The following is a 23,470-nucleotide window of genomic DNA, read 5'->3' as shown; positions in this document are numbered from 1 at the left end:
CAAGATGCATTAAATAAATAATAAATATACGTATTTTCCTAACTTTCAGAATCCCAGAACATTTGCTATGTTTTGGCTTGACGAAAGAATAGTCGGATATCAATTGTAATTGGAATGTATGAATTGATACTGATACTGAAGCTCGAGCCGATCGTTGATGAATTGAGTTTGTGATTTTATGTTGTTGTAGGACTGGCTATAAGCTATGTATATATAGACAGAGCCCTGTCGCTGCGCAGATAGATACATACGTATAGACAGATATATATATATATGCATACATATCACCTAACAAACTGGCTAGCAATCGATGTAATTACCATTGTCATACGAGTTATCGAAATTAATTCTTTCTTTTTGTTTTCATTTTGTATTTAGATGGTATCGAATTGCAATCAAATCATTTATCAAACTTATCGAGAGACCGTGTGAGTTCGCTAATTGAGTTTAGTTGTGGCAAGTTGGAGTGTACCGGTACGGTAAGGTACGGTACGGTACGGTACGGTAATGGGTACATAACAGATACCTCTCCATAACGCCGGTGCCGGCCATGGTAAAGTTATGTTAAATTATTGTAATTCTAATTAAGTTGTTGTGATTAGATTCGATTAGTAGAGATACCAATATGTGGTTGCTGTTGCTGCCTGGCATTGTTCTTACCATATGGAGTCTCTTTCTTCTCCATTTTGATTGTATTCTCCGGCGTTGGCAACGCTTCCGTTGGCAGTGGTGTCGTCAGCAGCACCACCGTGCTGCAGTCCGGGCCGCCCCAGCCCATATCGCAGAAGCAGCGATTCACGTTTGTGCAGAACTGTGGAGTGCAGTGAACCAGGGGAGCAGGGGGAAATATGTGGTAGAAATATGTAAGTGGGAAGGTATACAAGTGACTTGCATGGCAGCTGTTGATTTTCTTTTTTTTTTCTATATGTGTATATTTTTTTTCTTTAATTTTTTTTTTTTGATTTTTTGCCTTTTTGTTTTGTGTTCCAGTTTTTGAACTTACACCACGATCTGAGCACTCTTGACCCTGCTTGTTTGTTGGGCACTTGGTTTGATCCACATGCGGAAAGAGGCTGACGCACGTTTGATTCAGACAAATCAAATTTTCACCGCATGGCGTGCCATCCTTGACCAGACCGTGCTTCGGGTAGTTGTTCGAGCCCAATTGACCGCTGGTTGCCCTGCGAAATACATACACACACACACACATATATATACATAGATACATATAGATATATATAGAAGCCATTGTGTGTCCATAGGCATCGTCAATATTGGAATTATTGATCCCCGCCTCGCGCCACACCCCCCACACCCACACGCCCCACACAACTGTTAGTTTCGCTACGCACTTGCATTCGTATTCCTGCGCCTTGATGGAGATAATCGTGCGCGAGTAGAGCTGGTCGAAGCCATCATTGACAGGCTGCCTCTCGCCCTCCTTGCACTGGAGCGTGCCGCACTGCACATTCCTGTTGTATAAATGAATAAATATTATTGATAAGCGAAACTATCCACACGAATGGCAACACAAATTACGCCCATATCAAGCGCTTGATTGGATAAATCAAAAGTAATTGAAGTACAGCTGGCAAATTCCGTTTCAATTTGTTAAATAATCGTTCAAGTTAACTTCATTAATGCATTTCAACAGTAATTCTGCAATTTTGGATTTATTCATGCTGAATTCGTATATTTTTGTTAGTTTTACTCGCTGTTGGAAAATTGAAAAGCAATTGAATAAAAAATGGCCAGCAAAAAAAAAAAGCAACTCTCATAACTATTCAAGCAATATGTAAACATTGAGCACTTCAGTTTGATAATTTGCAGTCAATTCAGATCTTGGGCATGCAAAATGAGTTAGTAAAGAGGCAAACGAGAATCGGTGGGAGGCGTCTGCACTTACTCAGGGTCGCATTTGATGTAGTGATCGTTGGCATCGCGTCCGCAGTGCCCGTTGATGGAGCCCTTCGAGTTGAACTGTTCGTAGCACTGACGGTCAGCCGCAAAGCCGCCGTAGCCCCAAATGGCCTCGCACTGCAGTGTCAACGTGGGGCAGTAGCCCTGGAAGCAATAGCCTGAAAGAGGACCAGAGAAAAGGGGAGAAAATTTGGAGACATTTAAAGGTGCTGCACTACCATATTTCGCAGTCATCGTCCTACCCGATACACCCGATTTGCTCAGACCACAGGGCGAACCGTTCTTCTTGTAGATATCCGCGGGACATTGTCCCATCTCGCCGTCACAGTATTCGGGCAGATCGCACTCGTTGTGGGAGTCACGGCATATGTAGTCCTTGGGTCGCAGCTGGATTAAACGCAATTGTGTTAAAAATCAAAAGCAAACGCATTTTCCACTTTTCACATGCCACATGCCACATTTCACATTTCCTCACTTACCCGGCATTGGTCACAGCAGGCACCGCTGGCGCACTGGGCCTCGGACTTGAGCTTACATGTGATGCTATCGCAGCAGGGATCCAATGCGCATTCCTCAAATGTGCCGCAGTCGCACTCCTCGTCCTCCTCGACGATTTTGTTGCCACAGTTGCGGCGCAACTCAATCTGCAAGTGATATGGATAGACATAAGTCAATTTCTGTTTTTTTCCTCTGAACAACAAATTAGGTTTGCCATTTTTTAATAGGAATTGTGTTTCGATTGATTTAAACTTGATTGAGGTTGGGGGAAAGTTACGTAAGTTCTATAAATGTCTGCAAGATCTTTAACTAGAGTAACTCAATGAGGGAAACCTTAAAACAAATACCATAAATAAATTATAGAGGGGCAAAGAACAATGAGATTTCCGACTTTGTTCATACATTGTCATTATATCTAATTGCTATAGGGTATTCTCGAGTTAGTCACAGTACTTAGCTAACTATTCAACTGCGCGTTTATCTGTGCTGATGTAGTTACTCGCAGCAATTAACCCTCATAACGGTCAACCGCACAGCCAGCTGAGAACCTATTGTGTATTGATATACTGAGAGAGGAAGAGGGTGAGGGATAGGGATAGAGAGGGGGAGAGGGTGAGGCAGAGAGGGGAACAGTAGTTGCAATAGTATGCATCCATCTCACCTCGTTTGGCTTGTTGAGCAAACAAAGCCCGTGACCCGTTCGCAATGCGTCAATGTAGTCCTTTTTGCTGCATTCAGAGAATTTGTATGGCTGCACATTCTCTTGGCCGACAATCGATTGTGCCATAATGCAGCCATGCCAGTCCCGACAGAAGCATTCCTCACCTGGATGAATGTGTGAAATTTGCATGAAAACACAATACAATGGCAATGGCAATGCAACAGCATCAAAGCGGCTGCAAATTCTTGCAATAATTGAAATTTCAGGCCCAGCGCGCATTGTTATCACTGTTATCATAGCTTACGGCTTTACTCTGCTTGACGAAGCAGCCAAATCGATAACAATTAACAACTGAGGAAAGGCGTTAATTGTTACCGATAATACGATAAGCGGTAAGCGAAAGTGACAGCAAAGCATCTATGCCGAATTTAGTTATAATGTGTTATGCTAGCGCCTCTACTTACGTCCATCGTCGTGGCCCATGCCAATGTTGTGTCCAATCATGTGGGCCATTGTGCCCGCCAAAAGGTGCGGCTCATACACATTCACATCGACGCTAATGCCGACGGCACGGGGCGTGCAGACGGTCTCCGGCACGGCCATGCCAGCCTCGCCTCCGGCAAACGTTTCCCCTCTGTGGAATTCGTAAAAGCACGTGTACATATGTGTGTGTATGTGTGTGTGTATGTGTGTACGTGTGTACTTACGATAACAGCTGGGTGGTATCTCGCTCGATTTGGTATATATTCCTAACCGTATAGTCATTAAAGTTGGATATGGCCTTGCTAATGTCCTTGCTGCCATCAATGGCCGCTTGGTTCTTGCCCCACGTCTCGATATACACCACCGACACACGAGTGTTTAGCGTACGGAAATACTGAGGACATTATGAGAAATACATATAGATGTGCATGTGTGTGTGTGTATGTGAGTGTGTGTTTGTGACTTACCAAATCAGCTATATTGGCCACCTGTATGGCATCGTGTATGACCTCGGCGCGCGTGCTGCCGTTGCGCTTCTCAAACATGGCCTTATCCACTATGATGGCCGTCTCAATATATTTGGTTGCCTCGCGCACATCCCGCTTATAGCGTCCGGCCCCATTGGGATGAATCTCATCAACAACGCCAGCGGACAGGTGCTTGGTCCGGCGCGATAAGCGCCACGAGTCCAAATTTCCCGAATTGGCACAGCCTTTGTTCGCCTTGGTGCGCGCCTCAAAAATCACATGCGGATGTTTCTATAGAAGTAAAGTCATAGCAATTGCATAAATATGACGTAGGTATGTATGTATGGCAATCAAGCTAAGCCCCTACCGATAGATCGCCGCCGTAGAACGGATGGATGACAAAGGTCTCGTTGCCGATGTGTATTACGCCGCTGACGCCGTTGCACGTATGAAAGGCGGCGCTGGCGCCCGGATAATCCTTCACTGTGCCATGGTAATAACAATGCTCGATGTCCTGCAAGAGAATACAATTTCATAAATAAATCGATGCGGCTTAGAATACGATACTATAAATAATAATACTTTTGACTATTCACGTTTGCATTGTGCCCAGAATAGACTCTGTGGAAAATGAATTTATGACGCATTCGTAATTGTCGGCAGCAGCCAGAATATTCGTATATTTTCCTTTAAGCACATGTGCCAAATCCGTTAGAGCTATCGGCAGCATCACTAGTAACGCTGGACATTGACTTTTTCGATAGATCGATTGATTCTGTGCGATATTTCTATATCGTCTCGCAACGTTTGTAAGTAAATTTACTGCCAGGTAAATTCATATTCTTTTTCCTGGCTCACCTCCTATTGCTGAAAATTCTGACACCTGATCCCGATGAGTAATTTCAATATTAATATAAAAGATAATAATTTCTATGCCTCATTAGTTATTATTAAAATATAACCTAAGTCGTTTAATTGAAAGTTGATTGATTTCGTTCTGAGCAAATGATATTTACTTTTATCATCATTTACTTAATAATGAAAGCTTGCAAAGCTATTCGAACGATCACGATAGCATCATCGATAGTATCAATGACACAGAACCGTTGCGTGAAGCCACTACGGATGTTTTTTACAGCTTTGTAGACTTTTATCACTAATCATAGAACACATAGACCGGACACGCAGTGTAAAGGTTTTCGCATACTTTTTTCGGCTCCTCCTACGAAAATATCAGGAAGCACACTCATTTCTCTTCATGCGCTCGACCGAGATGGGTCTGTCTGGTTAGTGGCTCGCACCCCATTTTCAAAAAAAAAAACTGCATAGAAAACAATAGACCTGGTTTATATTTTGAAAATCTTTTTGTATTTGATGTGCATGATTATTAAAGTGCAAGTAATATTGATAATTAGCAAAACAAGGGAAAGGCATATGCGCAAACCCTGGGGATCTGTTGCATACGATATTCGTATACCTATACTAAATCAACTGCAATGTACCAATGCACTCAAAAATAACAGAACAAACGGACCTATTTCACCCATCCGATGTCCATACTTGTTTCGAATAGCCAAGTATTCGATGCTGGGACACTGGGGTATATAGATCCAATTCCTGGCTATGCGAAACAAACACGTACAGCTGGTGCGGCTGCAATGCTCCGAATGTTGGCGCTAAGCATCAAAATTACACGGCAAAGAAATTTCGCAATTTTCCGAACCGGCTAACTACTACGTTATACAAATTTGGGCGTGGTAAATTGATTGTAGCATCCGTGGTCCAACGATTACACTCTGCATTCTGGTATATTGGGCCCACCGTGGCAGCTGTATGAAGTTCGACTTGAATTTGGAATTTTAAACTGTTATTTTTGTAGTTGGCGTGGTTGTTGTTGTTGTTGTCAGTGCGATTGCTGTTGAGACTAGATAGAGTTGGGCCACATAATGGAGTTGATACATCACTCTATGATTTTGGATCTGTTGTTGCTTGTCGTTGATTTTACTAATCCCAGTGCAGTGCGCGCCTATAGAAATAGACAATCGGCTGCCCTCTCCAGGTCCCAATTCTCTTTGGAGAGCACAGCACGCGCCTTATGCTCATCGATGCCCATATCCTTGAGGCGCTGGATCTTCAGATCGAGTTCGGGAAACGAGCGCGTGCCGCCCGCATAGGCGCTGGTCCAATGCCTGGCTGTTAGCAGGAATAGATCATGGCGCTGCTTAAATTGATAGGCAACCACAAAGTCCTGCCAGTCGTCCGGCTCGGCAACACTGAGCATGCCCTGCAGGGACAACAGCACGGTTCTCAGCGTCATGGCCGCGGCCCAGTGATCCTTCAGGATGTCCATGCGTATGGCGCCCGTTACCGACGAAACATTCGGATGCCAGATGCGTGTGATGAAACGTACCTCGGGCGGACTAAATGGATATCTGTCGGGCACCTTGATATCCAGCACAAATCTGCCGCCCTCATAGGGCGTGCCACGCGGCCCGGCTATCTCGCCACGCAGCTCGGTCCAGTTATCGTTGACCAGCTCCATCTTGATCTGGCACTGGCAGAACTCTTCGCCACTGAGCGCCTCCTTGAACTCGCGCTTGACACGTGCCTCAGCCATGCTCGTCATCTTGTGCCAGTCGTGTGTCTTCTGGTTATTCTTGTTTAGTATGTCCTCTTCCAAGGATTTTATTTTGTTTTTAGTTTTATTTATTTTTTTTGGGTTTTTTTTTTGTGATTTTTTCTTTGTGTTGATGTACGAAACGCTTCAGTATTTATACTACTATAGGAAACGACTGCTAGATTCGTCCCCAAAAAGGCAAACAAACTGGAAATCAATAGAGCTCTGGGTTACTTACATGTCGATTGCCATCCACCTGATATCCACTGACATGATAGTGCTTCTGCTGTATGTTGGGTGAAAGTAGTTGACTATATAAGAAAATAGAGGGAGGGAGAGCGGGGGTAGCAGAAGAAATGTAATGCAAAAGATCTGAAAGAATCGTCAGAGAGTTTTCTACTCACGAGTTCAGTTCCAAATCCAATCGGAATTTGTGATTAAATGCCTTGATCAGCAATGAGGTGCGATGAAAATGTTTCTGAAATGGAATATAAATTACGTTTTCAGCTTCTGGCATTCGCATTATTACGAGAAATCTGTGCAAGACACCAAAACTGTCCGTTTAATCAAAGCATTTTTCATTTTTCTTTTGAGCATGCGAAATGAATTCCAATTAGTCTTCTGATTGGATTTCAGTGCAACTATATAGTATATGTTTGTATATTTAAATTTGCTGTATGGTATGGCACACACCTTTGTCCTGCCTCTGCTGAAGCCGCTGTCGTCGTGTGGGCGTGGTCGCTGGCCCGGCTAAAAACATATAAAAAAAAAAACACATAGTACTTGAAGGCCTATGAATCGACATTTGGTTCTCACAGCACACCGACCACAACAAGTGCAATGATAAATATGATTATATAATATTCAATTACAGTTTCTAAACATCATCCGTCTAGTGTATAAAGTTTTGACAGTGTGCAGGAAGAAACAAATAGCCAAACAAACTTGGACTTTGGCCAAGGTTCTCTCGCCTCCAAAGGTATTTCAATGAGAAACCTTTGGTTTTTACTTTTGTTAAGCTCGAGCTTAACATGAGTGGGAGAATGAGGTTAATGTGAGTGTCAGAGTGAGTGTGTGTGTGTTTGTGAAAAAACAATGGAGCAAACAAATATGATGAATGAATGAGACCAAATATGAACATACCATTGTGTTTGATTCGATTTTTCTAGTATTTCGCTTATGCAAATCTTTGCGTACCTTTGGAGGGCTAACTTCACGTGTGGAGATTCCCATCTTTTCGTGATGACGCAGCTGTACCGGATAGATAATTTGATAATAATGTCCACCAATACGACGCACAAGCTCCTGATTTTGTCTATACTCTTTGAGCAAGCGTTCCACTTCACCTGAGCGCACATTGGTCATACAGAATGGGTATATTAATAAATGGAAACTCGAGCACAGATAGGTGAGCTACAATTGGAAAATAGTATTACAATGGCTGGATGTGCTTACCAACTGGACTTTCTTCGTTCCAAAACGAATCATCGAGTGTGTAATCAGCTTCTGCAATGGAAATTTTTTATTTTCAATTTAGAATTGCGATTGATGTTATTTAAAGATGAGTTTTATAAGAAAACTGTTTTTGTATACTAGCTTAAAGAGAGACTATGCTTAAATATTTGGCTTAAATTCAATTTGAGTAAACAAACATAGCCATTGGGTCTGATGGCAGTGAAGTTTATGTATATACGGATTGGATATGTATTTTATGGTAATGAATTTATATACATATTCAATTACATTATCATTCGATATTATTATTCCATATGCCTATCGTAAAATTTGTCATTTTAATACAGTCGAGTTTCGCTAATTTGCAGCCTGTCAAATCAAATATCATGATAAATTTAGAGAATATCCTACCCCCTTTAAAAGAATTCATTCTCGATTATTTTCGATTATTTAAATTTCTGTGTAAACCAAAAAATATCTGATCCTCTTGCCATTTCGAATTATCGTGTTTCGACTGTATATTAAGGAAATGACCTGAGTGAATAGTAAATAATTATTTATAAATATATACAAAAAATTCAATTCAATCAATGTTTGCTTTATTTTCATAATATTATGGTTTCCTAGCATATATCACAAACCACTGATTTTTTCTAGAATAATGTTTAAGTAATTTTTATATAAAATAAAAATGGAAAAAATAAAATCGCTACTTTAAGTTTATGTCAGTAAAGATGTCAGTAAGGATATAAGACTAATTTTCTTCAGAAAATATATAATTTAGTTATTCCTATCCTTATGCAATGCTAAAGTAATCACCTAGCTAATCAAGAAACAGTAAATATTTATTATACATGAGAATAATTTAATAATACAGTCGAGCCTTTCTAATTCATCCTAAATCAAAGATGGCGATAAATCGAAAAAAATTCTATCCCCTTGAAAAAATGCGTGTCGATAATTATCGATAATATCAAATTCTGGATATCGATCAAATATGATATCCATGCCATTACGAATTATCAGAACTCAACGGTACTTTTCTTTATCTCAAATCAAGTCAAAGTTAGCTTTGCAATTTATCACAAATATCTGTAAGGTAACTGTATTTTCAAGCTGATGGCATTTGAGTTCAAAAACTCAACTCATTAATTAAATAGATATATTTTGTTCCACTTCATTACTGTGAGCACCTGTCCAAGATCTCGTTCCGCCTCAAATCAAGTCAAAGTTCGCCTGGTTATTTATTACAAATAAACCAATCGCTGATGCTTTTGACCATATATTGTTTCAGAATCCAAACGCTTTGCCAAATTGCGTATACGACGGTAAAGCGTAGGAATTCTAAAACGATACGCTGGCCATGTCCCATACCGTCCCCTCCCTGCAATTATTCGCCTTGGAAGCGCCTTCAATATTCGAAATTAAACTCTCAATTAATTAGAAATTGAATTGCGTCGATGTTGTTGCATAACAAGCATTTCGATACATTCAAATTGGTTTTCTCGGCTAAAGTTTTGCCCACACTAACTGCAACAACAAGGCACCATGGAATCGTTTACAGAGTTTCCATATTAGGTTGCTGCCAGGGCCAACTGAAGTCTGATGGCAAGCTCAGCCCGAGCAACGTCTGTCGGCAAAGCGCTACATCTAGCACTTGGCACAATAGAAATTTTGATTGAACAATTAACTAAGTGTAAGTGATGTGGGTGTGTGGGTGTGGCTGCATCATTCTATCTGTGTGTGTGTGCACTTTGATATTAAGTTGCACAAACTCAATAATTGGCAACTAATTAGGAGCATAATCGAAGCAACAATGGAAACATAAAGTGCTCAATGGGCGCTGGCAAATTGAATTATCAAATATTGATAAACTGTTTGCCAAAAGACTAAACTTGAACAATATCGAGCTATATATGTGCATATGTATATATATGTACGTAAATTGCCATAATAATCAGAAATTGCCATAGATGGATGCCATGAGAGCATTCATTTCGCATCGCATAAAAGCCAATAAAGTGAATTTGTGCGTGCATGCGGGTTTGCATGCATGCATGCATGGGGCATGCGTGCGTGCAGACGTACGATACACACACACAAACACACACACACACACACGTACATATATGTGGCACATGCTGGCATGCACTTGATGAAGTCTTTTTCCAGCTCTCCAACTTCCAGTCAATATCAAAGTTAGAAATGTTCAAAATGTCAATAATGCAAAAAGGTATTTCGATAGCTTGATTAAATTCGCCTCTATATTGCTTCATCCATTTTCATGCTTTCATTCTCTCTCTCTCTATCTCTCTCCCACTCTCTCTCTCTCTCTCTTTCCCTTCAGTCGTCTCTTTGACTAGGCCAATCAGTTGCAGCAGCGTACATAACAGAAAAGCCACAATCAACAAGTGCCCCGGACAAGTTAATTATTTTTGCAGCCAAGGGGCTAGTATTGGCATGTCTGAAACGTGGCATAGTTTAAAGAACTCAGTTACATTCACAAACAGAAACCACAAATAGCCAGAGCAAAGGTAAAACGAGAAATGAAAATGCAAACATGTTTGCCATTCGATTGACTGACGTGAGCGGACAGCGGAATACCCTGTTAAATGGAGCTAAGTGAAGCGACGATGGCACCATTAATAGTCTCTCTGAATATTAATTGTGCAGTCAATGCCCGTATAGCTAAAATTAATTTCAATGGCTAACTTGAGCTGCTAAAGCCATCGATAACACCAATCCCATGGTATCGATATCGATCACTATTTGTAAAATCTATGGATTTAGTTCGATATATCGTCTTATCAGCTATAAATAACGATGGTACTAATGGAAATTATTATTAGATAACTTTAAGTCCTATTTCTTGTATATCCTACAATTTGATTTATTAATAAAAATTTAGTTTCCTCATCTTTAATACAATAGACATGAAAATTGCTCAGCCTAGACATTGCTCGGTACCCAAGAACTATAGAATATGCATAGCGTATGGCTTCACATTTCTAGCAACTACAAATATCAGTTTTGTAGAGCTGTTAGGTCCAGCTTTGAAACAATCGTTATACTATCGATAGCTCCATCCCTTTGACATGTTTACTATCGATTACCAGTCGACTGAAGAGCTCCACAAAACTGAATAGATCCATTATCTTTGAGTTAGCATTTATACTGTCAATGCTAAAACTTATAGAAAACCCTCATATTCTCACTTTGAAAAACTCTGCAAACTGTCAAACTTTCATTAGTTGGTCTTTCAATCGGTATCCGCTCCATTAGGCGCAACTGGCTTAGATGTTTGGAATACCTTCAAAGATCCATATGTGAGTGCATAAATAATTGTATTCAATTTTCTAACCGCAGGCACAAAACCACTTTGTGAGCTGAGGACAATTACTTCGTGTGTGGCTGGAGCACAAAAGGGAAATCAAAGAACGATGACAGAGTCATAAATGCAAAAGCACGTTCCCATCCATTTCAGTCGGAACATTTCAATAGCAGAAACAAAAAGAATGTGGGCGAAAAGAGAAACAGAAAGAGGCAAAGCCTCAGCCACAGCCTGGGATAACAGTGCACATTGGCAACTTTTTCAAATTTAAACAAGTTTATTTTTCATCATCTTCCTCTTGTTCTTCTTGGCCACAGTTAATTGATGTGGTAAATTAAGCAATGCTACGCCCGCCTGCTGGCCAAAAAACAGAAAAACTCGAATAGAAAAGGCAGCAAATATATGCCCTAAGGCATACACTATTATTTGCTCATCGATGCGCGCTTAAAGCCCTCATCAGTATTGACTGCTGTCAATGCTGAAAATTTCTGCTGGCAACGCACAAAAAAAGAGAGAGAGAGAGAGAGAAAACCAACAACAACAGCAAGAAAAATAAGAAAAACTTGCGTTATATTTGCACAATGTGTTTATATTGGGGCTGCTGCTCTGCATTGTTGCACGCCAAGTGGGGTATGCCCCACTCGCCCAGTCACATAGTTGCGACCAAATCCCACAAAATGAGCATCAATCAAAACTAAATCACGCCAGCAACTAGATGAAAGCGTGACATGTGTTGTAAAAATAAAATTCCTCAAGGGTTGAGCGTAACACACAAAAAAAATAAAAAATAAAGAGAAAAGCAAAATCCAAAAAAGAGCGCAAAAAAAAAAGGAAAAAGAGATACTTTAAAACTGCCTTTAATAGAGCCGTGTGCCTGACAGGCAGCAACGTTCTTTATCATTTGCCTGCATGGGGCGCAGTGTCCTGTTTCAATGCTTCGCAAAATCTAATTTTCAGCGTAAGCTCTGACAGTAAATATTTTATAAATTTCTCAGCCTGAGTTACTTACAAAGCATTTTTGGGCCTGGTTAACTAAGAAATTACGAAACAATTTCATTTACAGTAAACTACATTTTATGAGATTCCAGACAACAACAAAAATGCAATATAACAGCTAAATTTGATATATGTATATGGATTGAGTATATGTATATATATTAGATATACTTATATATTTAAAGTTTTTGCTTCAGAGAATGTTTAATAAACGTCTCGGTTTTCGATTGCAAAGTTTCAAAGCTCATTCGAGCGAATTGATGTAATAGGAAAAGCATAGACACTTGGTTTACTTATTAAAGCGAATGTTTTTTAATCCATATAGAAGTGGGCAATGGATGTATTTCATATGAATTGAGAGAAAAATGAAAGTAGGTATATGCTAACATGGATTACGAAATACTGTAATAAGTTGGATATTTCATTGCATTTTCTAAATAATTTTCGAAATTACCAAAGCGTAATCTTTACTATTCATACGATTTGAAAACCAATATATATGTGGGTTTCAATATACAAAAATATAGAGTTTAGCAATGAATAACACTGATGAATAACACTCTTGGCATTAATATCCATCAGCATATTATGAGCAAGATAAGTTAAGGAAATATTTGTATTGGATAAATTCAAGAAATCATCCATGTTTTAAATTAATATGCAAATTTAAGCAATGCATTAAATTAATTTTATTTTTTGAGGAAAATTTATACTTGTTTTCAATAGAAATGTTTCTTATGAGAAATTAAAATAACAGCCAGTTGAACAACGAGAAGTTCTGCCAAGGTCTCTGTAGCAAACCAAATAAATCATAGAAAACATTTGTAGTTCTCTCAAATATAAATGATTTGTCATTCGTATTTTTTTATTTATTTTTTTAAGTTTCTCAAAGTTAGATTTCTCGCTAACAAGGACTTCCAAATCTCTCTATTCTATGTAACTTCAAATAAAGTATTTTCCAAAGAAGATTTGTTTGTTGCAGAAAGCAATTGATTTAAATGCTGTTGGGGTAGTTGGGGAAAAACATATAAGTCTTACTTCAACAGCATGAGAAAAGCTAACAAAAAAATCCTCAATGGAAGTGGTAGCTGCAGCTCCTATATAAATGCATCAAATAGTACATTTTCTTTAAAATTTAAGCTATAAATTTGATGCCTAATCAAAAAAGTGCGCATTTAATACTAGACTTTTAGCTAAATTATCAAAAGCATGTGTAAGATATTCCATATTTTAAATAAAAACAACAGCCGATAAATATATAAATTTGCCGCGAAAATCTAGTAATACTAAAAATATTCCACGTCTTTGACAATAGATAAATCTACTTAATATTGCTTCTATTACATACAATATATGATATATTCTATATTTTATAAATATTTGGTCAACTCAGAAAAGTCTTAAGAGTTTTTTGATATATATATATATATATAATATTTTATATAAATATTATAGGGCTACTGTTATTTCATTGTAAACTTAGCCTTCTATATAGTTGATTGAATAATATAAAAATCTCGTATATGAAATTTGGGCTAATCAGTTCAAACTTATCGCTGCTATTAATAAGTTTATTTGGTCTTTGGATAACCCTAAAACAGATGCCGAACTATATATTAGTATTATTAAATGAAATGTATTATGGAATATGAAGAAATCCTATTTTAAACATTTTATAAGCCTGCCTAAAAGTTTATATTAAATTTGAATACCTCAAGAAATTATTAGGCTTTGGCTTTTATTCAGACTGTTAATATATATCATATATGGTTCACTGAACTTTAATTTAACGATTTTTAGTTAAAATGAATATATGAATATATCATATATTATCGACAGATAATGAACTGTAAAGTTTTTCAGCTATTATGCACTATATATGGTTGACTGATTATAAACTCTAAAGGCCTATCATATATAGTCGAACTTTTGTTTCAACTTTAAGTTTAGTTAGACTACATATTTATATGAGAGTATATTGCTTATATAGTAGAGTGATGTGCACTTACCACCAGCGGCGTGGACCAAGGCACAAAGCTGGGCTACGATGACGGCCAAATAAGTGAGTGTTATCCACATGACGGCGGTTGCACTGACGTGGTCGTTGGCCTTGGCGCTCTGGTTGAGCGCAGGTAGCTTAGCTTTAGCTGGACTGGCTTTTCGTGAAGTGTTTCAAGTGTTTCCGGTAGGCTATATATTTGCTTGATACACCAGTGTAATCTCTCACTCACATACGATTGTCGCAATTGCTTTCAAGCTCTGTTGAAATTAATTTCTAATTGTTTGACTCTAATGCTCTCGCTCGCTCTCGCTCTCTCACTCTCTTTATATCGCTCTCTTTGTCGAATGATGTATGTATGTATGTTGTGTGTGTGTGTGTGAGTGAGTGTGAGTCTTCCTTCCGTATTTTGCTTTTCGTATTATTAATATTATCTTTATTTATTTTATTTTATTTTATTTATTTTTATTTCCTTTTTTTTTTTTTCTTTGCTTAACTCGATCTTCCGCAGTTGTATGTGGCAGAAGCTAAGGCTGGGACTGTTATTGCTATTGCTGTTGCTGTTTCTGTTTCAGTTGCTTTTGCTGTTGCTGTTGCAGTTGCTGTTGCAGTTGCTGCGGCTGACGCTGAGGCTGTGGCTGTGGCTATGGCTGTGGCTGAGGCAGAGGTTGTGTTGTATGGCAGTGGTGGGCAGGCGTGGCTGGGTGTTGCTCGGCTGACGTCAGTGTGCAGGTCAAGTCGATATTGCGGCATCATTTCGCGCCCTGCACAGTGCTGCACTAGCTGGCCAGCTTCCCGACGACCCCTTTTCCGTTGCTCTTCCTCTTCTCTTCTCACATGCACTCACACTTAGTTCTAGCACTTGTTTAACATTCACTTTATTTCTTGAGTATGAGTTTTTGTATATATATCTCTCTCTCTCTCTCTCTCTCTCGCTTTCTCCTTGAGAAACGCTCTTTACGTTCTTTGAAAAAAAAAATCCACCAAAAAAATTTCAGAAAAAAAACAACACGATTTCTTTCAACGTTTTTCACAATCACAATAAATGTTGAAACTGTTCGCTTAGCCAGCGACTGGGCATCTGGACTATGCCAATATCAATAGATATTTGCTAGCATACGGAGTTGATCTGCAAAGATATAGAATATACAGATATAGAGGTTAATGCAAGTTATATTTATTATATATGTATGGGTTTAGGTTATAGAAAATTCATAGGAAATACTTTTAAAATTTATGAATATGTATATATAGAAATCATGAGCAGCATTCTTTTAAAGCTTCATGCTCTTCAGATATTCAATACGAAATGTAAGTCAATTTGCATTTCACAAACTTGAACTTTTCGAGTCTAAACCTGACATACTTACATTAAGCAGCGCATGAACTAGAGCAAATATCTGTGAATTATGTCTCCCAGTGCATATACATATATGCATATGTATACTATGTATAGATACAGTCTGGTATTATCCCGGCTAAACGCGCTTGGCCGATCACTGGTCCACGACTAAGCGATCGGCAGCAGCCGAGCAGCAACTGCTGATGCTCTTCAAAGTGGCTCGAGCTGAGGCGAGCGCAGCTGCCGTACAGTGGGCATTAAACGGCAAGCTAATGGCATAATTGACAATTTGACTAATGTGAATATCGACCGCAAATCTGGTAGCAAAATTCTATCTCCGATTTGAATTAGCCCAGGTGCCTCGGTGCCCCTTTTTGCACCTGCTCGAATTCCGTTTTTAATGATTCCAATCAAACGCTGACTGTAAATCTTTGAAAAGGCTCAAATCATTAACTCAATTATTAATGAGCAAGTTGTAATTAATGATTGAGCAGAAAACAAAATCAAAACCAAAATAAAATAGAAATAAAAATAAAAATAAAAAAGTAATCTTGTGATTGACATCCACTGTTAGGCGCCTAATTAGCCAAGGGCAGCCGTAAAGGGGCCATAGTTAAATCATAGCAAATGCAATGAAAAGCTTAAATAATTAATTGCGGCGCGACCCCCATGCGAACGGATGGATGGATAGACCAGACCGGGCCGGACCAGGCCAGGCCAGGCCAGGCCAGGGCAGGGCAGGCCAGGCTAGTCAGTCAAGGGTGCACACACAGTGCGCCGATACACGTAAACAAATTGTGATGCGAGCGAGCGAGCGAGCGAGTGAGCGAATGTCCCTGACTGTCGAGCGTCAGCTGCCGTGCGGATGTTGCTGTCGTCGTTTATAATTGGATTTATCGCCATAAGTCAATTAGTGGGTACATTTTCGATATTCTCAATGTTAAATGCAATGAGCATCTTTGTCTTCTTGGCAATGCAGCTGCGTGCCCCTCTACAAAAACGGCAATTACCTGCTCAAGTAAATCCTTTTACGCAATTTTTTATTTCTTATATTTATTTATTTATTTTTTTTTTTTTTGCTGGTTTTATTTATTATTTAATTTAAATTTTAAATTGATTTATTTTATTTTCAATTTTATTTATTCATTTACTGGCAGTAGCTTTACACACAGCTCACCGACTACTGCAGCTGCCGCTGATATGTGCATTGGGGCTGCAGTTTGGGGGGTGGGGGTGGTGGAGCACGCTGCGAAATCCAATCACAAACGCATACAGATATTGCCGAATCGGATATTTCGACAGACAACAAACGGTGCCCCGCAAGCATCTCAATTTGCACACAGTTGTAGGGGCAGACTGAAAGACATACATACATACATACAGCAGTTGCTGCTGAGACACTGCAGCCTACACACACAAAAGAACTACTCCTGCCTGACCTTTGAGATGGTGTTTCGCCAATTTCAATATCCTTATACTGCATAAAGGCGTTTGGCTCTACATAAATTAAGCATTCATGTGCTGATCAGCTTCTAAATTATGATTTACAGATGCTACACCAACATAATAAATAAACTGAATATAAATAAATTACAATTGAAACAACAGACCCTGCTTAACTCCACCTAGCCTTACGTGTGTTGTCATGAAATATGTATATACATATAATATAATAAATATATATAACTTAATATATACAATATTCATATGCGTCAGATTGAAGTTTTCAGGAATATTTCAGCTTTTTATAAATTTTATTTATATTTTTTTTAAAGAACTATATATCTATTTAAACATACTTAATACATATTATTGAAAATAGAAACGAAAAAAACAAAATATATAATATTATTATATTATATATTATATTTCAATATTATTATATTATATATTATATATTTTGTTTTTTTCATTTCTATTTTCAATAATATGTATGAAGTATGTTTAAATAGATATATTGTATATAATAAATATAATAAAATATAATAAATATAATAAAATATAATAAAAACAAAATAAATAATATGTATGACAAATTATATTTGTTAGTTTATTGAAATAAAATAAATTGTATTTATTCTTTTATTCAAAACACAAAAGTAAATTATTATAAATATTGTTCATAACTATTTAAGCAGTGCAATTAAACACATAATATTTTTAATACTATATATACGATTTAAAAAAAATTATGCCATAAAAATTATATTTTTTAGTTTATTAAATATAAATAAATTTTATATATTCTTTTATTCTATTTCAAACAAAACTACAATTTGCTATAAATATTTCAATCATTTAATTCATTTTTTAATTATTCTAATTATAAATTAGTTACTTTTTCTAGTCATTTATATATTTTATTTTAATCAAAATAAAGTATTTTTTTTATATATTTTAAAATCATTTTAGTTTAGTATAAATTAAATTTTTTAATTAATTTAGAACCTTCTTAATGGGAATCTTTTCATTGAAAGAGAAACACCCGCCGCCCTTCTCTATACATATAACGGCAATTAGCTGCTCAACGTGATGAAAAAATCCTTTTACCCGATTTCTTTCAAATTAGTTTGCTGTGAACTTTTCCCGACTCGTCTGTAAACGGTCGAGCTACTCTGCCGTCTGTCCCTTTATGTAGATATATATCATTTGCTACCTTTATAATTGTATTTAGTATGCTCTTTGTGCTCCCCCATTTCAGACACTTTATTGTTTTACGATAAGTATCTTATTTCAGATTTTGTTCCCTTCTTTATTTGCAGTAGCTTATTTTGTTTTGCTTGCATTCGCTTTGACATCAAATAAGTAATTAAAACAATTGTCCAACTTTTACTTTAGAGCATAACTTTTGGTCTCAATAGCCCCTAGCCGCCATCAACAACTAACTACTCACAACAATTAGCTGGCTGGCACAACAAAGCTATTAAACAACTTTTGTCAACTTTTCACTTTCTTCCTTTTTTTTCACCTTGCAATATAGTAATTTACAACACATAATGTTAGTATGTATGCGAACTAGTATTACTACTACAACTACTGCCATCACAGCTACTAAGGCAAAGAGGCGATTCTAATTAGTTGGCCGAGCTTGGGTGTTTTGATGGCATATTAAGTCGTAATGAGAGTCCGTTAACAAACAGATATCATTCATTAAATGCTATAATTTGGCTACGCTCAATAACAATACAAAATTTCTAATAACGGATAGTGCTTTAAAATGGAATTATATCAGAAATCAAAGTACTATCAAATAGACATAAATCTATATTAAAATACTCATCACATCATCATTGTTTTAACGCTCAACGCTCGGATCAAGAATACATATGTACTATATATACCCGTTAAAGACTATTATACCCTGATTATCCATTTTCAATGGGTTCAGGGTATTGAAAAATCATTTTTATTTAAATTGAGTACAAAAATAACAACAGAAAAAGTCTTTTACAATTTAAAACTTGCATTAAATTTATGACCATATTTATTTATATAATTGTGAATATTAATAATGAAAGTATTATACATATAATATGAAATTATATTATAATTATAAAGCATTTATTTGTTTCAAATAAAACTAAATATTAATTTTTATATTTTATTTTTATTAATTTATTTTTATTTATTTATTTTTATAGTTATTATAAACTCGCTTTTTGCTATCTATATTTTGAATTATTTATAAAATAAACTATGTTATAGTTTTCATTTATTAAATTTATAATTTAATTTTAAATCCATTAATATTTCTTGTATTATTATATTATATTCTTTATTATTATTTAATTCATTACTATTCATTTTATTATTTTTTTATTTTATTTATTTTTTATTTATTTATAAATTATTTTTTATTTATTTATAATAATATTCGAAAAATTATTTAAGCACAAGTGATTCATTATTTCATTATAAGTAATATAATTTAATTGCACACAAGTTTTTTAATTCATCATAAATGATATCAATCTCAGCAAAATCTCAACTGTCAAAAACTGCATGAAAACTTAGCCGAAACTTTGGATTAAAACTCATATTTCTTGTTGCCCAAAGTGAGAGCAAAACTGAATTTGATTTTATGGCATAAAAGTTCCGAAAAAGTTCATAGCTTACACGCCTAGAAGAGCAGCAATAACTCAAGGCAACTTCTTCTTCTTCTTCTTCCTCTTCTTCTTTTGTTTCGGCAATGTTTATATTTGTTTATACAAATATTATTTTCAACTTTATATACTGCACTCCAAGTGAAAAGTCAGTCAGAAAAGTATTTCTGTATGATTCCATGGCTTTTGGTCTTTGAGCCTATTTGGCTAACATACCATGAGCCAAGTATGCAAAAGGTACTGCGTTCCACACACACACACACGTGCACACACACACACAACAATTGAAAAATTGCTGGCTGAGGCAAGGGCTCGCTTTGAAAATATTTGATTGCGGCGCTGCTGCGGCCAGAGCCCTGGCCACACAGATAATCCGCATGGCCACCCTGTTAATGACAACCGCAATGGCATTGGGGCACATCGGGCTGGGCCTGACGCGGTCCGGAGAGGGGTGGTAGGATGGCCGGTTGACAGAGGGGTGGAATGGTGGAGGGGTGGAGGGGGGGACAGAAAAGAGGGGCGTCAGCAACAACAACTTGCCACAGCTTCAATCATGCGGCTGCATAATCACACAGCATTCGCTGCCAGCGGCACTGTGCTGCAGTGGTCATTGTTGTTAGTTCTTTTTTTGTTTCCTCTTTTTTTTGCATGTTTGAAGGGGAATCTATCTTTTGCTTTGCATAGGCCCAGCGCTCAATAAACCGCAAAAATGTTCAACTAAGAGCAGCGCGCTAGTGGGGCTGATGGAGCGCATGCCTCTTGTGCGACTGTGCATTTGTCTCCATGCCAACATTGGATTTTAAAACTTGACTATGGCTCATATTTTGGCTGATGCTGCCTGGATGTGTCCGCTGTGTGTGTGAGTGTGTGTGTGTGTTGGGCTGAATGTGGTATGTACATAAGCCGTAGCAATAAGGTTTCAGCTTTTAACCTTGGTCCAATTGGTATTTGGCCATTTGTTGGCCTGCTCGGAAATGTGACGCCACCTCTGCCCGCTATCCCCCGCCTCCTCTGCCATCCATAGAGCAGCGTGCACATTTTAATGGGATATGCGGACCAGAGGAAACTTAAACGCAATCGAATTGGAATTCAGCCTGGCACAATGGAGTACTGAAATACTTGGGGCTCTCAAAGAACTTAAGCCATGCTTTTAAAGTGCCCCATGGCACAGGCCTACCCTCATGCCCGTCGAGTGGGCATAATAAACCTAAATTTACCGAAATATGAGAAGAGAAGAATGAGCAAAAAAAAAATAAATCTAAACAAAACACACGGCCTGGGCTCAAGAATCGTCTGGGCAGTTAACTACACGGAGCACATAACAAATCTCTCGCTCTCATTACTTCTCTCTCTCTCTCTCGCTCTCAGACTTGCTCTGGCTCTCGCTCTCTTAGATTTTGCAGACGTTGCCCTGTGGAATCCGACGCCCCGTGCCCTGCGGGCCAGCTGCTGCTGCTGCTGCTGATGCCAGGAGGCGGTCCGGACGTTCGTCAGGCGCCGCCGACAGCCGCTTTGGCATTTTGCCGATTGCCATAAGACCGACATACACAAACAAATATATACATATATGCAGCGCTCTCTCTCTCTCTCACACACACACACATACACAGAGTCAGAGCTGGGCCCAAAGTTAGAAAACTGGCAGTCAGCAGGCAGCTGACAACCCACGCATAGAGCAAATGTCAGCGCTCGCTCTCTCTCTCTTGCTGCCTCTCTCTCTCTCTCTCACACACTCTCTCTCTAGCTCTCACACTCTCTGCTCTCTTTGGCCAAAAACAGCATCCCAAATGCGAAGCTGTAGCCCAAATGTACGCCATATCAAATAGCCGAGCAGCGACACAATATCGACGCATGCCCAAGCTCAAGCCCAAGCCCAAGCCCAACAGCAGCCGTTGGCACACAACGCGCCCAAAAACTTGGCAACTTGGCAACTTGGTCAGGCGAAGAAAATATTAATGCCGTTACGTTGCGTTACGTTACGTTACGTTACGTTACGTTATGTCGTCTCCGCCCCAAAAACGGAAGATGCTTGCTGCTGGGCACTGGGCACTGGCCGGAGCTGCTGCATCCAATATCCAATTAACTAAAATGCCCCTAACCGCACGACCCCGCCAACAGAGCCGACCAAATCCCCTAATCTAATCTACGCCGGACAAATGGCCCGACGGGCGAAAAACAATTTTCGAATCGCGATTGTCAGTCATGCGCAGCTGACGCCGCCTCCGCTGACGCCTTCGCTGCCGCCGTTGCCACTGTCTCTGACTCTGCTCCGGCCGCTGCCTTCTACCCCATCAAAGCCCAAAGACCGACAACTGTGGTCGGGGCAATACTTTCAGTTATTTTATATAGTATAATTAGGAAGCATATGTATAAATATGCACATATATTTGCATACCATCAGACAATGAACAACAACAAGAAGTAGAAGAAGAAGAAGTAGAAGAGGAAGATGATGAAGATGAAGTTACTAAATAAATATGTAGGAGTTGATGTTTATGTGCATGTGTGAGTGTGTGTGGAAACATAAATATGTATAATATACATGTATAGTACGATTTTATATATATGTATATATATATATATAGAGAGAGAGAGAGAGGAAGAGAGACAGAGTATCTCTTCGTACCGCGATCAACTCCCTCTAAGACTAACTCAAATATTCTCTTGGATATGACTAATCTCAATTTTGAATATGTCAAGATCCAGTCATATATATTTTATCAAGAACTTTTAAGTCATTGTCTCACATTTTTCTCCCTTATATATGTATTTTTTTTTTATATATTACTCTTCTTCTTGACATATTCGAAATTTAACTCTGATACACATGTAATACCTTTAACAATATGTAGATATTTCTATTCAAGCCAAATTAAAGCATATTTAACTATGAAACCTCTAACGAAATAACTGTATATCCCAATTTAGATCTCAATATCGCAAGTGGCGCTTGATTATCATAGAGTACATATCCAATAACTGCAATTATATACAACTTCTCATACCCTTCAGATCTTATAACTATGCTTGCAAATGTCATAAATCTTCTGCTTCATAGTCTAACGAACTGATAACAGCACTTGCAAAACTCCGTAATAGCTCTTACTTATCTAGCCATTACTTAGCCTTAGTCTGCTCGACTAAGCTCACACATTCCCCCCCCCCCCCCCCCTGCCTCACACAGTTGCCCACACTTTTGCCCCACAAACGATCCGCACTTAGCGCAAAACCCAAGCGAAATCAAATTTAATACACACAAAAAAAAACTCAAATACAGTTAATTTCATTACGAACTAGCTAACTGTAGTTGTGTTTTATTTGTTTGTATTTTTATTTTTATTTGAAATTACTATGCTCTCTAAAGTTGCCAGACTGATGGTCTGGCCATTAAAAAAAGTTGCCAGACTATTTGATATTTGATGAAATATGCGCAGAAAACGTGAATGATGTGCGAGAGTTAAATGTGTGTGTGTGTGTGAGTGTATAGGGGGGGCTATGGAGGAGCGTATTGCATAAGTACATATAGATTCAAATTGATGACAAATACAATTGACTTTAGCATATGCTTCTATATGTATACATACATACACACACATAT

The 23,470-nt window shown here is 38.1% G+C and overlaps 2 protein-coding genes across 14 annotated transcripts in view; both read right to left on the bottom strand.

Annotated features, from left to right (window-relative positions):
* mmd (disintegrin and metalloproteinase domain-containing protein mind-meld) overlaps positions 1 to 23,470 on the bottom strand; it is a 49,289-nt gene that overhangs the window by 24,358 nt on the left and 1,461 nt on the right. For 8 of the 13 annotated variants that reach the window (XM_089265034.1, XM_018108023.3, XM_018108022.3 and 5 more), the window contains exons 2-18: positions 14,438 to 15,556; positions 8,102 to 8,152; positions 7,790 to 7,992; positions 7,340 to 7,396; positions 7,051 to 7,124; positions 6,885 to 6,957; positions 4,397 to 4,543; positions 4,030 to 4,320; positions 3,787 to 3,956; positions 3,544 to 3,713; positions 3,080 to 3,243; positions 2,400 to 2,564; positions 2,163 to 2,307; positions 1,907 to 2,078; positions 1,353 to 1,472; positions 1,004 to 1,181; positions 661 to 811 (exon numbers count right to left, since the gene is read on the bottom strand). In XM_089265034.1, the coding sequence (XP_089121160.1) occupies positions 661 to 811; positions 1,004 to 1,181; positions 1,353 to 1,472; positions 1,907 to 2,078; positions 2,163 to 2,307; positions 2,400 to 2,564; positions 3,080 to 3,243; positions 3,544 to 3,713; positions 3,787 to 3,956; positions 4,030 to 4,320; positions 4,397 to 4,543; positions 6,885 to 6,957; positions 7,051 to 7,124; positions 7,340 to 7,396; positions 7,790 to 7,992; positions 8,102 to 8,152; positions 14,438 to 14,507 (2,401 nt within the window). In that variant the 5' untranslated portion in view covers positions 14,508 to 15,556. The remainder of the gene's footprint in view (positions 1 to 660; positions 812 to 1,003; positions 1,182 to 1,352; positions 1,473 to 1,906; positions 2,079 to 2,162; positions 2,308 to 2,399; positions 2,565 to 3,079; positions 3,244 to 3,543; positions 3,714 to 3,786; positions 3,957 to 4,029; positions 4,321 to 4,396; positions 4,544 to 6,884; positions 6,958 to 7,050; positions 7,125 to 7,339; positions 7,397 to 7,789; positions 7,993 to 8,101; positions 8,153 to 14,437; positions 15,557 to 23,470) is intronic. The other 5 variants (XM_018108027.3, XM_018108025.3, XM_018108028.3 and 2 more) reach the window with 1 other exon arrangement.
* On the bottom strand, positions 5,375 to 6,867 carry LOC108656150 (ubiquitin-conjugating enzyme E2-22 kDa). Its single transcript, XM_030388741.2, has one exon. The coding sequence runs from the start codon at positions 6,653 to 6,655 to the stop codon at positions 6,056 to 6,058; it is 600 nt and encodes a 199-aa protein (XP_030244601.1). The 5' UTR covers positions 6,656 to 6,867; the 3' UTR covers positions 5,375 to 6,055.

This window comes from Drosophila navojoa, chromosome X (genome assembly GCF_054131105.1).
Source record: "Drosophila navojoa isolate 15081-1374.11 chromosome X, UAZ_NAV_1.0, whole genome shotgun sequence".
NCBI lineage: Eukaryota > Metazoa > Arthropoda > Insecta > Diptera > Drosophilidae > Drosophila > Drosophila navojoa.
Note: the sequence above shows the minus strand (reverse complement) of the source record. Positions and strands in the feature narration are given on the sequence as shown.